The 16,742-nt window shown below is 38.9% G+C and overlaps 1 protein-coding gene across 1 annotated transcript; it reads left to right on the top strand.

Moving 5' to 3' along the window:
- Positions 1–4,005: 4,005 nt before the first annotated feature.
- Positions 4,006–14,016, top strand: LOC118804720 (cerebellin-2-like). Its single transcript, XM_036565337.1, has 7 exons — positions 4,006–4,153; positions 5,831–5,924; positions 6,933–7,068; positions 8,688–8,771; positions 9,111–9,197; positions 12,968–13,105; positions 13,315–14,016. The coding sequence occupies exons 2-7, from the start codon at positions 5,859–5,861 to the stop codon at positions 13,617–13,619; spliced, it is 816 nt and encodes a 271-aa protein (XP_036421230.1). The 5' UTR covers positions 4,006–4,153; positions 5,831–5,858; the 3' UTR covers positions 13,620–14,016.
- Positions 14,017–16,742: the final 2,726 nt, after the last annotated feature.

Here is a 16,742-nt window from a genome sequence, read left to right as displayed (position 1 = left end):
ATTATCCAGTAACCACAGGATTTCAGTGCAAACTGGAAGGTGTGTTTGATAAAATGGCCAATAAATGTAATGTATTATCTCTAATCTAACTGTATTCAAAACAGCCTGGGGAGACATGATGTGTAGGACTGCAAAACTAGAACATTTTCATTTTTAAATATTCAAACATTCTTTTAATTTAATTAATATTAAAGTCAATTTTATTTTTATAGCACGTTTTGCAGCAGGGATTGTTACGAAGCAGATTTACAGAAAATCCAGGTCTGAGCCCCCTTGAGCAAGCCAGGATGGACAGTGGCTAGAAAAGCTCCCTAAGAGTGTCAGGTGGTCAAAACAGATCAGACGCTTGCAGATTAAAAGACAAGGTTGTAGTTTACTTGAGGCCTTTGGAGTTTTCCAAAGAGCATAGTCAGAACAGGCCAGGGACAAAACCACGGAGCACGATAACCAAAACAACACAGACATTTAGAGAGAATCCAGAAACCAGTTAAAAAAACCAAGAGATCAATAATGTCCAGCAATCAAACCAAACGGGCAAACACGAAAAAAACACAAAAACAGGTCATACAGATCAGGCTTACAGACAAGGAACACTCAGTACACAACAGGAACTACTGGCAATACTTCACAAAGTGCTAAACTAAAGCCTGGGATTACATACAAACTAACTGATTACAAGTAATGGGAAACAGGTATGTAGATTCCAGTGGTGGACCAAGTACACAAATCATGTACTTGAGTAAAGTAGGTGAAAATACTCCAGTGTCTCTCTTGGTAAACCAGTCTTTTAATAGAGTCATTAATTAGTGACGCTGATGTCTATTAAAATTATCATAAACACAAAACACTGAAGGCAAACAGTTTCCATCAGGTAGAACTGAGTGGCTCTGAAATCACTTTTTACAAACAAGCAAAGTTTCAGTTTAAGATTTATTTGAACTTAGTTACAAGTTTAAGTTTAATAAAAGTTTCCTTTACTAAACTGCATCTGTAGGTCTCTGTTCATAAACATAAACTAGCCTAAACTAATTTACTATAAAATGAAATGTGTTTGTATAAATTCAGAATAAAGACCCGTCAGTCACAACTGCATATGAGTACATATTTCTATATTGTGGTCTGTTTACACAAAGTTAGGTTAGTTCATCATTTATGTTGAATAGACACTCCCAAAATTTTACGCTGCTGCAATGATGTTGAACCGTGTGCTGCACTGGGTCGGTATGACCAACAGGTCAAAACAAGCTCTAAACAAAGTGACCGCTGTGCCCTGATTGGTGTTCTTACTTCGCGCTTCTTTCGTTTTGACATGTTACGTTTTTATTCACACACAAACCAAAAGGAACGACAGATTTCTCATAATGTAGTGGAGTAAAAAGTGAGATATCTGACTTTGAAATGTGGAGTGAAAGTAAAAAGTCAGTAAAGTACAGATACAGGAAAAACTACTTAAGTACAGTAATGGACTACATTGACTTAGTCACTGTCCACCACTGGTAGACTCAGAACTCTGGTGAGGAGGATCGCTGGAATGCCTGTCTATTGGTTGCTGGTGATGATGGAGGAGTCATGTGGTCTCCCACTGAATCATGGGAACTGGAGTTTTCCAGGCAGTCCATTGGCTCAAGTGAGCCAGCAGGTTAAAGGGAACCAGTAGAGGAGGCGTCCTTGGCAGGAGGCGTGACAAAGAGCAAGAGGACGAAACACTCAGAGGAGCCAAGACTCAAAATGGGAACCCATCCTCCTCAGGCCAAGACTGGTACCAGTGGATTTATGGTACCAGTGGATTTAAGGTACTACAGCTTTAACACACTCTACAGTGATCAAGCTACTTCACTTTATGAAATTCAAATTTCCGGTGTTAGTAGCTGGATTTTTTAAACCAACTTAATGTTTGTTCATAAACTCCCTCTTTCAAGTTTTTAGTTACGCTTTTAAAAAATTACACTGTGAACATTTAATGTTGAATGAAACAAAGATTGTTGTTACATAAATATACATTAAATGAAGAACAAATTTTCTGGTAACACTTTCTATGAATGTCACCTTTGTAAGCATCTATAAACACATTTATAACATGTTATAATGTATTTATAAGGCATTATAAACATGGTTATAATTGCACTGAATTACACTTTATAGCCATGTTTATTATACATTATGCATTGTTAATATAATGCATTATAAATAGTGTTAATAACATGTAATAATAGCATGTCAGTGCCAAAGAAGTCAGTCCCAGCTTGGAGAGCGTAAAGTAAAGACAAATACCAAGCTAACGGTGGTGAACATTACCTTTCCCACATTGGGTAAAACACTGATGGCAGCTCTAGTTTAAACTCTGACATTTGAAGCCTGTAATGTGCTTTACTGTGAATGTTTTAGTGTTTCAGTAAATCCTTCAGTAAATACTTCAACTTGAAGCCTCACTCTTAACACTGGAGGAGGCTTTAGTACAGTACGCTTCACTTTACTTAGAGCGGACAAATACAACTTATGAGCTCTTATAATTTGATATGAACAGTACTTATAATGTATTATGTTATCAATTCATAATGCATAATAAACATGGCTATAACGTATAATGCATTTTTATAAATATTTATAGCTATGTTTATAATGTCTTATGAATGCATTACAACATGTTATGAATGTGTATATAGATGCTTACAAAGGTGACATTCATAGAAAGTGTTACCAATTTTCCTTCTCCTGTGAAGTTACCATCAGCAGATACAAGGCCTTATGACAATTATATGTATCTGCAATATTTTGGTTTTATATCATCTTTGCCCAGTCACGTTCTGCTTTCTCTTTCTTCCTCTTTTTAGTCGTTGCTTAATAATGATCAAGCTAAAACTGGTACAGTTACAGTAACGTTAAGTGATGAAGGGAAAACAACCTTCAAACAGCCATAATACAAGAAAAAGTCCCTTATCAAGTAAAATAAAAAATAAAGTTAAAAAGTGATAACCAGATACTGAAATGCAGGTTTAGACATGCACTGCACTAATCGATCAGCCAAGATATGTTTGGGGTACAAATTGTTCCTTGTTAATTCAGCCCTTGCAACGAAAAACAGTTTATGTGACATTTTTGTAATCATATAAGTGTGGTATGGCTTACAGACAAGGAACACTCAGTACTAGTGGTACCAGTGTATTTAATGTAACAGTGGATTTAAGGTACTACAGCTTTAACACACTCTACAGTGATCAAGCTACTTCACTTTATGAAATTCAAATTTCCAGTGTTAGTAGCTGGATTTTTTAAGCCAACTTAATGTCCGTTCACAAACTCCCCCTTTCATGTTTTTAATTATGTTTTTCTTTATATTATTTTTAAAAATTACACTGTGAACATTTAATGATGAATGAAATAACGTAATCATATAAGTGTGGTATGGCATTGTTTGATGCCCTGATTGTAAAATAAAGGGGTCACTATAATGTAAATAAAGCATAGTTTGGCTTTTTTAATGTAAACGTTTATACAAAGTGAAACAGAAATCAAAATAACTGATAATCAAAAAAGTGTGGAATAGTTAATATGTTTTTCATTGGAACGGCTCAGTTTAGCACTGGAGCTATGAGGCTAATGTAGCTAACAAACACTAGAAGCGAATAGTCACCCAAATCATTCACATTTTATGTTAAGTTAAATTCAGTAAATAAGCACTAAATGTGCATTAAAGTGTGCTTTTATTTGCTCTTAGAAAATCAACAATAACATGCACCCAAACTTTTGCATATGGTGGTGGATCTTCAGTCTAAACATTCAAGATTAGCACTTATTAATCAATTGTGATCCACGTCCACAAGCCTGCACCACCTTAATGAAGAGCTGGATGGGGTCTGAGTGGGTGTAACTGTATTGGAGCTGTGTACATTATTAAATGGACACAGTCTGTTGTAATGTCAAATGATTTGAATCTCAGTGGAGTTTAAGGTGGTTTAATGATGAGCACAGACGCCTGTGGAGATGCTCTGCGTTCATATGTGGTGAAATATTAACGGCAGGAAATAAAGCTGTTGTTTAGGGATGACACAGCTTTGTGTGAGGACCTTTATCAGTTTACCACTCTGACTCTGCACTGCACTCTCACAGTGACCTGAGGAGCTGCTTCACTCTTCACTGACCCACGCTTTAGACGGTAAGACGTCCACTTTAACTCTTTAACACTTTAATCTTCTCCGCTCTGTATTAAACTCCATATCTACTACTGTTGGGTGTGCAGGGCAGTTCTAGCAGTGCTCCAGTGATGCTTTGGGTGAATGTGTAAAACAAAAAAAACAACAACAACAAAATAAAATAATAACAATAATAATAACAATAATAATAATAATAATAATAATAATATGCTTATCTTTGTTTGTGCAGCTCAAATTGCTTTACAGAAGCCTGATGATGTTTTACAACAGACAATGCCAGATAAAGTTAAAAAGAAATATCGAAGAGACGTACAATTTTAATGAAATGAGTTGAAGAGATGCGTTTTCAGATGCTTCTTCAAAGTGAGCTCTGAGCTTGTCTGTCTAATAAAAGGTGAACTGAGCTCCACAGCAGAATAACTGAAAGAGTCTCTCCATGTTTTCTGTATTTTACTGAAGGTGTTTGCAGAAGGTCAGTATCTACAGATCTTAGATCACATGCTGGAACATAAACAGACAAACACCCTGTGATGTAAGCAGAGCTTTAAAGTCATTTAGAGCCTTAAAAACGAGTAGCATCTATCCTGAATGATACAGGCAGCCAGTGCAGTTATTTTAAAACAGGAGTGATCTGATCTCTCTGTTCTGTTTTTGTTAGGATGCTGCTGCATTTCTTACGAGTTGTAAGGAATGTATTAGTTTTTCCGGAAGTTCAGTAAGAAGATCATTACAGTGATCAACTCTGCTTTTAACAAATGCATGAACAAGTTTCTCTCTGAGAGAGAGAGAAAAGGCTGAACTTTATCAATTGTTCTGTAATGATAAGAAGCTACTTTAGTGACTGCGTTTACATGCGGGATAAATCAGAGCTCAGAGTCTAAGATCACACCCAGGTTTCATACTTCAGGATTGGTATATGAGGCTAAAAAGTTGAATATCTCATAAATCATTTTTCTCTGAGTTTCTGTACGATCAGTATTTCAGTTATTCATGATTTAATTGTAGAACATTTTGCAACATCCACTGAGAAATATCTGACGCACAGCTGGTTAGTCTGTCTATGGAGTCTTGAATATCAGAAGGAATGGAAATGTATAATTACATGCCTTCAGCATAGCTATGGAAATGTAGATGATGTTTCCTAATGACATCACTTAGAGGTAGCATGTACAAATAGAAAAGCAAAGGCCCTAAAACTAAACCCTGTGGGACTCCACAAAAATGTTAAATCTCTTCATTGAATGATTTCCCAGTGAAACCAAGAATTGTCTAAGCATTAAATATGATTGGTACTATGCTAAAACTGTGCCTGAGAGGCCGACCCAGTATCCAAGGTAGTGTATTAGATTTTTTTGGTCAATGGTATCAAAAGCTGCAAAATGAATAAAATCTGTTCTGTATTTTCAGGATTAAATAAAAACAACCCTAGATTTTCAAAGTGGTCTCAGACTTTTGGACCCCCACTTTACACTTTAACTCTTTACCACTTTAATCTTCTCCACTCTGTATTAAACTCCATATCTACTACTGTTGGGTGTGCAGGGCAGTTCTAGCAGTGCTCCAGTGAAGCTTTAGGCGAATATGTAAAACTACATCTCAGTGTTCTTGTCAGAAAATAAAAGTAAGAAGAACAGAGAAGACGGCAGTTCTGAACACTGCATTTCTGACTGTACGTGCAGAGAGGAGAAGCTCACACACTGTGCAGAGATGATGGTGAAGGTGGTGCTGCAGGGGGCGGCTGTACTGGCCTGGTTATTGAGCCCAGCAGCTCTGGTAAGTATTATCATCATCATCATTCAATCGTCATTCAAGTACAATTTTGTAAACAATTCTGTAAAAAAGGTGATTTAAATTAGATATTATCACTCTTGTTGGTGTCATTGGTGTTATTCCATAATTCTATACAAACCCCATTCCCAGAAAAGTTGGGACATTTTGAAAAAAGCAATAAAAACAAGAATCACATTATTCACTTGGGAACTGAGGATACTGATTGTTGCAGTTTTGCAAGTGGAATTTTTGCCCTTTCTTACTTGATACAAGTCCTCAGCAGCTCAACAGTCCTTAGTCATCATCTGAATCTCCTCTTCATGATGATCTGTACATTTTCAATGAGAGACAGATCTGGACTGCAGGCAGGTCAGTCAAGCACACTCACTCTGTGTCTATGAAGCCATGCAGTTGTAGAATGTGCAGAATGAGGCCTGGTGCTGTCTTGCTGAAATAAGCAGGGAAACGGCGTCATCTTGATGGCTGCATGTGTCTCTCTAAAATCCCAGTATACACCTCCGCATCAACGGTACCTCCACATATATGCAAGTCACCCATGCTGTGGACACCGATGCCCCCAACCATGACAGATGTTGGCTTTTGTACCTTTCACTGATAAAAGTCTGGATGGTCCCTTTCGTTGTTGGTATGAAGAACTCAACATTTGTTTTTCCCAGAAAGAAGCTGAAACGTGGGCTCATCTGACCACAGCACACATTTCCACCGGCCTTACGCACGTCTGAGATGAGCTCAGGCCCAAACTTTTTGAGTGTGTTGCAGGCATCAAGTTCAAAATTTGTTTATATTTTTATTTACAAAAATATTTACAAAGTGTATATTTTGAAAATAAAGCTTCAAGAGTTAACAAATTCACAGATTCCTGTTTTTATTGCATTTAGAAAGTGTCCCAACAGGCATATTAGATAAATCATAATCATGACAGTAATAATAGCCGCCAATAAAAGCTATGTTTTTGATCTGTAGATGAAAGGAGAGTTAATTTCATTACAGGGTGTGGTCAGTGGGCGGAATGTCCGAGCTGCTGCTGATGACGACGTTGAGGTTTTGACTGAAGCTCTGATGGACGTCTTCAAGCAGTTAAAGTCCGTTAAAACACAGCTGGAAAACCTCAAAACGGAAAACAAAGGTAAACATTACTCATATCTTTGGTTAGGTCTTCATAATGAACAGCGAGAGCTGTATATTGACTTTCTGCACATTTAATAAAACATCATTTTCTGTATGTGTATATTATGTTAATTTAAATATAATTTCTATATAATTTTCTACATCAACTATAGACAGCAATTAGGCCTGCTCAGAAAATCACCAAAACGTTTTTTAATTAATTAAAACTTTGATCAGTGGCACCCAAACTTCTGTATGCACATTTGTGTGGCCCTTAGATTCTCCTCAGCTTTCAAGCCAGAGTGGCTCAGACCTTCCCCATGACCACGCCTCTATATATATACCAACACTGTCCATTTTATCAGCTCCACTTACTATATAGGTGCACTTTGTAGTTCTACAGTTACAGACTGTAGTCCATCTGTTTCTCTGATACTTTGTTAGCCTGTTCTCCAATGGTCAGGATCCCCGCAGGACCGCCAATAAATAGAAGTTTTTTCTTTAAGAATTTAAAGATACAATATGTACGTTTTGGGGATTTTGTGTATTCAAAGAGAGCTCAGGTAAAACTAGGTGAGGGACACATCCTCTGAGGATGTGAGTGAATTATCTACTATTGTCATCGTATCTTCATCAGTATAATGTTGATTTTTGAGATAATTTGAGACCTGAACATCAAGCCGGACCTTTTTTGAGGCAGTCCATGTGACGTTAATATGTAAAGACATACAGCGTGGTATAAAAACTCCCAATCTGACACCTCTGACTTACATGATTATTTCAGGCTTTACAGAGCGACTCACAGCAGCACACGCTCACCATATCTTAACCTTTTAATGCTACTTCTTTCAGTTCTAACCAATGTCAGCCGCTGAGTTCTTGTGGAAGGAAGGAAAAGGCCTGCTTTATTGAGCTTGGATGGCAAGATGGTTCCCGGACAACCACAATGCAAAGAACACGTCAAAAACACCCACTTTTATATCCTGTTTCTATGGAATTCTATACCGTCTTAGTTCCCATTATCTCCAAACCTTACATGTACATGGGAACTGTCACATCTGCACTTAGGAACCCTTATTTCGAATCATACATGAAATATGTTTTTTAAAAATATCTTATCTTAGCTGTACCAGAACGTTCCAGTACCCAAGGACATCAGCTTTTGACTGGTTGCATTGTAAGTTCACCTGTTCCAGGGCTGGTTCTTATCTCAAGGGCAGTTCTTCTTGCTCACACAGCAGATCCTAACAAGCTTCAGGAGGCCCCTTTTACAAACAGGCTTTGAAGCTAAGGCCTATTTTACAGTGTGAAGATTACTATTCTTTGGTTAGTAAACACTACTCGTTAACATTATCAGAAAATAAAGATTATTTATTCGAAACATCCATCACCAACCATATTATATAGTGCACTTTTAAAATACCAGTAAATATGTTATTTATGTTTGATGTTGGCTAATAGAAAATGCTGGAAATGTAGTGTTTCATGTGCTGGTTTAGCCCACATTGAAATAGGAAATTCGAACTGGTGCTGACCATAAAAACGCACGATCACTGCATCGCTGTCTAAATGATTCCTGAGCTTAAAGAGTTTCTGTAATGATCTTTTCTTGTTTCCTGCTAATGTGAACTTTCTAAGCTTTGAAGACGGAGCTGGGAGTTTACGTCTCCAAACAACAGTCAGTCCTTCAACAGGTGCAGGGGATCCAACAGCACAGCAGTGGTAAGAAAGACGGTGTACGTGAGAAATATGCACTGCCTGTTGTGTTGTATTGTATTGTACACCTTAGAAAAAATGCAAGTATTAGTTTTAATAGTGTAAATTCAGAGATCAGTGTTTGGGACAGACACCTCCCAGTAGAAAGTACCCTATAAATAATGAATTCATGTATGTTCAGCCTGTTCTAATCTCTATTACTGCCCTGTGTTTATCTGCCCATGTGGAATCTCAGTTTGAACTAATTCTGTAGAATAATCCATATATGACTGAATGTACCTACATTTCTTTTTATAATATGAAACACAGTATAAATCAGAACTGTCTCATTTGGATTTTCATCAGATTTGGACTCCAAGATTGCATCAGCTGCCTCCAAACAGGACCTGCACTCAGTTGAACAGCAGGTGGATGGGCTGAAAACAAAGGGAGGTATGTTATATACAGTCTCCTCTGCATAAGTGTTTCTTTGTTCTTGCTCTACACTGAAGACATTTGGGTTTGAGGGGTCAAAACATGAATATGAGAATATAGATCAGAATTTCAGCTTATATTTCCTGATATTCACATCTAGATGGGTTACATACCTTAGAGCATGGCCCCTCGGGTGGCAGACCCCCCAAATTTAGGTGAGCAAATGTAGGAACAGATAGTCTTAAAGTAAATGAAAGTAAATAACACTTAATGTTTGGTTGCATATCTCTTGCCTTGCAATAACTGCATTAAAGCTGAAGACCCACTGACTTCAGCAAACTGTTGCATTCTTCTTTTGTGATGCTTTTTCAGGCTTTTACTGTGACTTCTTTCAGTTGATGTTTGTTTTGGGGGGGTTCCTTCAGTTTCCTCTTCAGGTGGTGAAATGCTCAGTTGAGTTAAGGTCTGGTGATCGACTTGGCCAGACCTTCCGCTTGTAACAATCCCCTTGTAAATCTCAACCAAGAAAACAGTTACTGAAGTCCGAGGATAATACACTCCAGGCATAAGAGTAGAGGAGATTGCAAATAGGCCCAAACAGGAGAGACAAAAATCCGATGAAGTTATATTGAAAAAATCAGTGGAACAAACACAGACACAATCCCTATATACACAATAAGTGCCCAGTGTCCATCAACTCTGAAAGTCCACAAAGTCCAAAACCCAAAGTCACAACAAATCCAAAGTTTCCCAGGTTGAGTGGTAGGCTTTGGGTTGTACTGCTCCTCTCACCCCAAACACATCACCCCCTCTCACTTCCACATGGCCAAACTTTTTCTTTCCTTCCTCTTCCTGGTTCCAGTCACCTGTCCCAGTGACTCCTCCCCCCTTTTCCAGCAGAGCTCTTAAAGGGCCTACGCAACTCTTTTAGTTCAGTTTCAGTTAGGGCCCCCTATAATACATGGCTAATACAGAATAAAAAAAACTCCAATCATTTAATGCGGTAAACACACACCAAAAAAAGGTTTAACCTCGCAAGGATTTTAATTTAAACCATTTTAAGACTTCTCATGTGGCAATGTCGCATGCTTTTTGCACCTGGTGAAGTCCTTTCTTGTGTGGCAGTGTGTTTCAGGTCATTGTCTTGCTGAATGACAAAGTTCCTCCCAAATATATTTGAAGCATTTCTCTGTAAACTGGCAGAAAGAATGTTTCTGTAGACCTATGAAGTCATTTGGCTTCTAAATTTATAAGCTACATTTGTTAGCTAAGAATGAGCCCTCCACATCTACGTATGGAGCAGCTCTACTTCCAAGAGAGGCCGTCATGTTGTGCTGCCATGTTTTTTTTACTGTAGCTCAGAATGGACAAACCAAACACTGGCTCTGAAGTGCGTCTTTCGAATTGTTACATTAAAGTGGCTGCTTGAATTTGATGGTGCTGTAGCTCTGGCTGGAAAACGTAGAAAGAAGAATCTGTGGTTGCTGCTGGTGCTGGCTGACCGTTTTGTGTTATGAAAAGTTTGAGAACCCAAATTTTGACAAATAGAAGATCAGACTTATTATTTAGCATGAGCAAAATCAATAGAGGGTGAATCCTCACTGTGAAAGTAGCGAAAAACGGGCACCGTAGGTTGTACTGCACGCTTGGAAAGGGAGGGGTGAGGGAGGAGTATTCAGTTGGTATCCAGAGTCCTTCCAGCTTCGAACCTTAACTCCAGCCTGGACAATGGAGGTCTTTGGCAATGTAACCCAGGCTGATGAAGCACAAAGCACACTGAGCAAATACAAACCAGTGACTCGCACACACATTGATGGTATTCCAACCAGTTGGTTTACTATACTAGTCCAGGGGTCGGCAACACGCGGCTATTTTACTGTCCTGTTGCGGCTCCACAGCAAAATCAGATATTTAGGTAAAAATATAATAATCCTCCTTAAAGCTCTGCTGATCACTCAACAGTAAGACCATTTACTGTTAGTTTTACCAGTAAATGGTCTTAAACGCTGGAGTTGAACTGCTAATTCACCCTTTAACCCTGAAGGTTGGCACGCAGACTGCTGGTCACATAGCAGTGCAGACAGCAATCTCGGCTAGCTAGTAGCTAACGAAACGGCAAAGAGAAAGATTTAAGACATTGATAATTTAGAGACAAACAGACTTATTTGCCTTTATAATCACTCCAGCTGGTTTCCTGATACATTTAATCTGCAACGAGAAACTGTCAAACACTAAAAAGTCGCGAGGCTGAAGTCAGTTTCTCATTCGCCAGCTTCTTGTTTCAATCCTCTCTTTTCACCTTAAATGGTGCCACAGTTACATTCTGGCACTTCTGGCACCATTTAAGGTGGATTGGAAATTTAAACAAGAATCTGGTGAATGAGAAGTAACTTCAGCCTCGTAAAAAGTCAAATGTTGAGGGACGTTTTACAAGAAACTGTTCAACTTTTGAGGGAGAGTTTCCTGCTGGAGATGCGAGAAAAGCGGCTAAAGCTGAGCTAAAGCTTAAAGCAGAGCAAAGCAGGTCTGCATTTTTGTTTATCTTGTGTTTTTAGCCTACACTAGCATATCAGCACATACTGAGACATATTTACAGCCCAGATGGTAAAATGGACATATAATGTTGTGGCTCTCAAGGTGGTTTGATTTTTGTTGAAAGGACAAAATGGCTCTTCTTAACATTTGGGTTGTGACCCCTGGACTAGCAGATCACACAAACTAGGTCTCATGGCTTCACTTGACTGTTCATACATGATTTAAGAACCAGTTCCAAAGCCCCGTAACGCATCACTAACAGAAATAAAAGTGAAATGAGAGCATGGTTCAGTGGTCTGTCGTGTTACAGCGCAAACTTTCTTACTACTGCACGGCGGAGCTACACACCTGAACGCATTGCTTGAGCGCAGCTTAAAGAGACTGTACATGTTATACTGGCAGGTATGTATTTCCCCAGGCCATTTAAAGGCTGTCCCCAGCCATAACTTGAGAAACAGACAGTGATGCTACTACCATTGTGGGAAAGTCTCTCTAGTGCCTGTTAGTTTATCATGAAAGCTGCAGTTCTGATCTATCATCTTATATTTCTTGTAATCTCAAAGACAAAATCTTCACAGTACAGCAAAAACAAAATAACTGGCCTTGCCATTCCAATACTTTCAGAGGAGACTGTAGTTCAGTCCATTTTAAGTGTAATACATGAATTAAGTCAATGGTACACTGTTAGTAATGAAGGTTCTGTTCAGGTACATTTTTCGTTCATCAAGGTACAAACAGTGTAAATGTTCCCTCAAAGGTACAACAGTGGTTTTAAGGTCCAGTTGTGTATCTTAAATACGTTTTTCCAGGTGAAAAGTTCGTATTTGTACCTTTTCATAACCGAATGTTTTAAACAGAACAGTAAAATAAAAGCCTGGAGACGAGACGGGGTGTGTGGAGTCAGTACAGCTTAGAACATATCATTTCAGTGGATTATGGTTCAGTTATGTTCCTTGACTAAAGGTACTGAGATGGACCCATGAGGGAACCACCCCAGTGACAGGAGGGGAACTGCCCCAGAGACAGTTTAGTACCTTTATTTCTGAGTGTAGTATGATTCATTTAGAGCTTTTTTCTGAAATTGTAAATCATCGTCCAATCTTTTGTAATCTTCTGCTATAAGGAGTATAATGGATTTCTTAATCACTGTCTTTAGTCATCGTCATTCTGCACAAGTCACATTTATGAATCACTCATTTCCTTCTAATATTTAAATATCATGTTATCAATTTCCTCTTCCTTTTTTTTTAAAGATGAGCCAAAAGTGTCATTTTCAGCCACACTTTCGAACCTAGAAAGTGGTCAAAAATTCATTGGATGGAATGATGTGTTCAACCTGCCTTACATAAACGCTTTCACCAACATCGGCAATGCATATTGCCCAAGTTCAGGTACTGTAAGCTTCTACTGTTCATTATATATTAATGAAATGCAGTTCTATTCTGTATCTGCTGTTCTATTACATACCTGCTCTTCCATTATATATCTGTGCACCTGCGTCTCTCAATCCTGATCCACACGGCTCAGTTCAGTTGTTTGGACAGTCTCTGACCGTTTGTTTATGTGAACAGTAATTCAGTATTAACTGTATCCTCTGCAGGTATCTTCACTGCCCCTGTGAAAGGAGTCTATTTCTTCAGCTTTACCGTCTTCAACACGTATGACAACTCAAGTTCAGCCTCACAGGTTGGAACTGGAGTTGCTCTGCTGAAAAACGGTGTTCATGTCCTCTCAGTGACCGATAACCCTCCGGGGACGGACACGGAGGACACTGGGGCGGGGTCAGCCTGTCTCCTCTTGAATAAAGGAGATGAAGTGTACCTGAGGCTCTGGGAAAATTGCAGGGTTTATACAGATGGAAACAAACGAAACACTTTCAGTGGCCACCTCGTCTTCGCAATGTAGACTTTGCAGTGCTTTTGAAAGAGATCACATCCTGTCTATCAATTTATTTCAGTATTATTTCATTATTGATTTTAAGTGATTTGCTGTGACTAGCTATCCACTACATGGCCAAAAGTATGCAGACACTGACCATCACACTTGTAAGAGCTTGTTGGACATCCAGCTCGAAAGCTATAAGCATTAATATGGAGTCGGCCCCCTTTACAACCATAACAGCTTCATCAGTAATATTCACAATACTATTACACAGTAATAGCACTCACAATTGGCTGGGGCAGATCTAGCAGGGAAGAACTTTGCACTGACAGTGCCATGTTTAAAGTAACTGAGCTCTTTTATTATGACCCAGTCTACTGCCAGGGGTTGTCTATGGAGACTGCAAGGCTATGTTCTTGATTTTATACACCTGTTAGCAATAGATGTGGCTGAAACACCTGAACTCAATAATTAGGAGGCGTGTCCACATACTTTTGGCCATATAGTGTATATCTACTATGGTACAATCTCATTAAATCCTACATGACTTTGTTTTATTCTTTCATTTTATTTTTAATCAACTGATCAATTTAAGCATTTTTTTATGAATTTATTATCTTTCTGAGCAAAATAAAAACTGTTTTTGTCTGAAAAAATCTGGCAAAGGCATTTTGGACTGTTTATGAGTTGTTATTTTACTGGCCCTACAAAATCTAAAAATCAAAAATCTAAATCTAAAAAATCTTAAACTCTAAGGGTCTCTATGTGGGTCCCCACTTTAATTCCTCACTCTCATAGGTACAGGTCTTACACAGCAGTTTCATAGTCGATGTAAGTCATAGTTAATAGTTAATTACTGATTAATGAACCTGCAGTACAAGGTGTTACATTTCTTAAGCTATTCAATACTCACATCTCTACATTACCCGGTTATTAGGTAAATCTAATTTGTTTATGCACTCATTGGCCATTTTATCAGAAACACCTACCGTGTGCATTTTGAATTATACAAACCAGCCTGTGGAGACATTGCATGTATGGCTGTGACACTGGATTATTTTCATTATTATTATTATTATTATTATTATTATTATTATTATTATTATTATTTATTTATTTGCTTGATTGCTGGAATCTTTTGTGTTCTTATTATTTATACATATTTTTGCATTTTAATGAGAAAGATGATGGAAAAACATCACTGATAAATAATTATTGTCTTAGCACAAAATGCTTATCCAGGAGACCTGGCAACCCCGGCCATGTTGCCAAGATGTCTGCATTGAGCAGTGCAGAAGCAGAGCAGAGAGAACACAAACACCAACCGGCCACTTCATTATAACCACCTCCTTGTATCTACTCTTACTGTCTATTTTATCAGCAGCTGTTGCGCTGGTGCGAGTGGATCAGACACAGCAGTGCTGCTGGCATTTTTTAAACACTGTGTCCACTCACTGTCCACTCTATTAGACACTCCTTCCTTGTTGGCCCACCTTGTAGATGTAGAGTCAGAGGTGATGGCTCATCTGCTGCTGCACAGTTTGTGTTGGTCATCCTCATCCATAACCATCTGGTTTGGCTCCTCCAGCTCACAAATATGAGCCAAACTCCAGCGCATAATCAGGACAGCAGAGAGGATCATGGATGTTTCTGCCAGCACTACAGGACATTTACAACAGCAGAGTGATGAAAAGCACCAGCAAAACAACAGCTGACCCCTCTCATCCTGGACATCACCTCTTCTAGCTACTGCCCTCCTGTAGAAGATTCAGGACCATCAAAACCAGCACAAGCAGACATGCTGACAGAAAAGCCAAAGCTGTAGCCTTCTTTAACTGCAGTGAACACCTCGCACTTTACACTCAAACTGAAACCAACAGATCTCCCTACTGTATTACAGTAACTCCTCTGTAAACAAAGCTGTTCTTTGCATATATATATATATATATATATATATATATCTATATATATATATATATACATTATTTAGTAATATTCTGCATATAATAGTTTTATAGTATACACCGACCTTGTTTCTACGCTCATTGTTCATTTTATCAGCAGTGTTTAAACACCTGAGTGTCACTGCTGGACTGAGAATAGTCCACCAACCAGAAATATCCAGCCAACAGCGTCCTGTGGGCAGCGTCCCGTGACCACTGATGAAGGACTAGAGGATGACCAACACAAACTGTGCAGCAGCAGATGAGCTATCGTCTCTGACTTTACATCTACAAGGTGGACTGACAAGGTAGGAGTGTCTAATAGAGTGGACAGTGAGTGGACACAGTGTTTAAAAACTCCAGCAGCACTGCTGTGTCTGATCCACTCAGACCAGCACAACACACACTAACACACCACCACCACGTCAGTGTTACTGCAGTGCTGAGAATGATCCACCACCCAAATAGTTCCTGCTCTGTGAGGGTCCATGGGGGTCCTGACCACTGAAGAACAGGGTAAAAGGGGGCTAACAAAGTATCAGAGAAACAGATGGACTACAGTCTGTAACTGTAGAACTACAAAGTGCACCTATATAGTAAGTGGAGCTGATAAAATGGACATGTCATGCAGAATCTCCGAAATCAGTCCCTGGCTGCCCACAAACAGGTTGCACTTCTCTACAAATTACATAACACATCAGGTTCAGTTCCACAAATGTACTTTGTTAGCAGAACAGAGGACACTCAACAAGCTGTTAGCCATCTTGGACAACCCCTCACGCCCCCTGCATGCTACACTGGATAAACAGAGAAGCGCATTCAGGTCAGACTGTTACAGCTGCGCTGTGTTAAAGAACGCAGTGTGAGATCTTTCTTACCCACTGATATACGGCTCTACAGCGAGTCTCCTTACTGCGGAGGCGGTACTGATCTCCTGCTGCCTGAACTGAGCTGAACCACATCACTGTATCACCTCTCCTGTTAATACACACTGTGCAATATATCATAACCGCTACTGTACTGACTCTCACTGCGCACTCTACTGTAATACTGCTGCATCTCCTAGATATGTTTATACTCATACCTCATACCACTCAGTGCCTGCTCTCCTGTAAATACAACAAATCTGTCTCATATGCTGTGTAAATATGCAAATAGATATACTTTATTTCTCTTATACTTTAACTTATGTCTGTTTTTATTT

The sequence above is a fragment of the Colossoma macropomum genome, unplaced genomic scaffold (genome assembly GCF_904425465.1).
Source record: "Colossoma macropomum unplaced genomic scaffold, Colossoma_macropomum, whole genome shotgun sequence".
Classification (NCBI taxonomy): domain Eukaryota; kingdom Metazoa; phylum Chordata; class Actinopteri; order Characiformes; family Serrasalmidae; genus Colossoma; species Colossoma macropomum.
The sequence above is the reverse complement of the archived record's forward strand: the minus strand, read 5'-3'. Positions and strand labels throughout refer to the sequence as shown.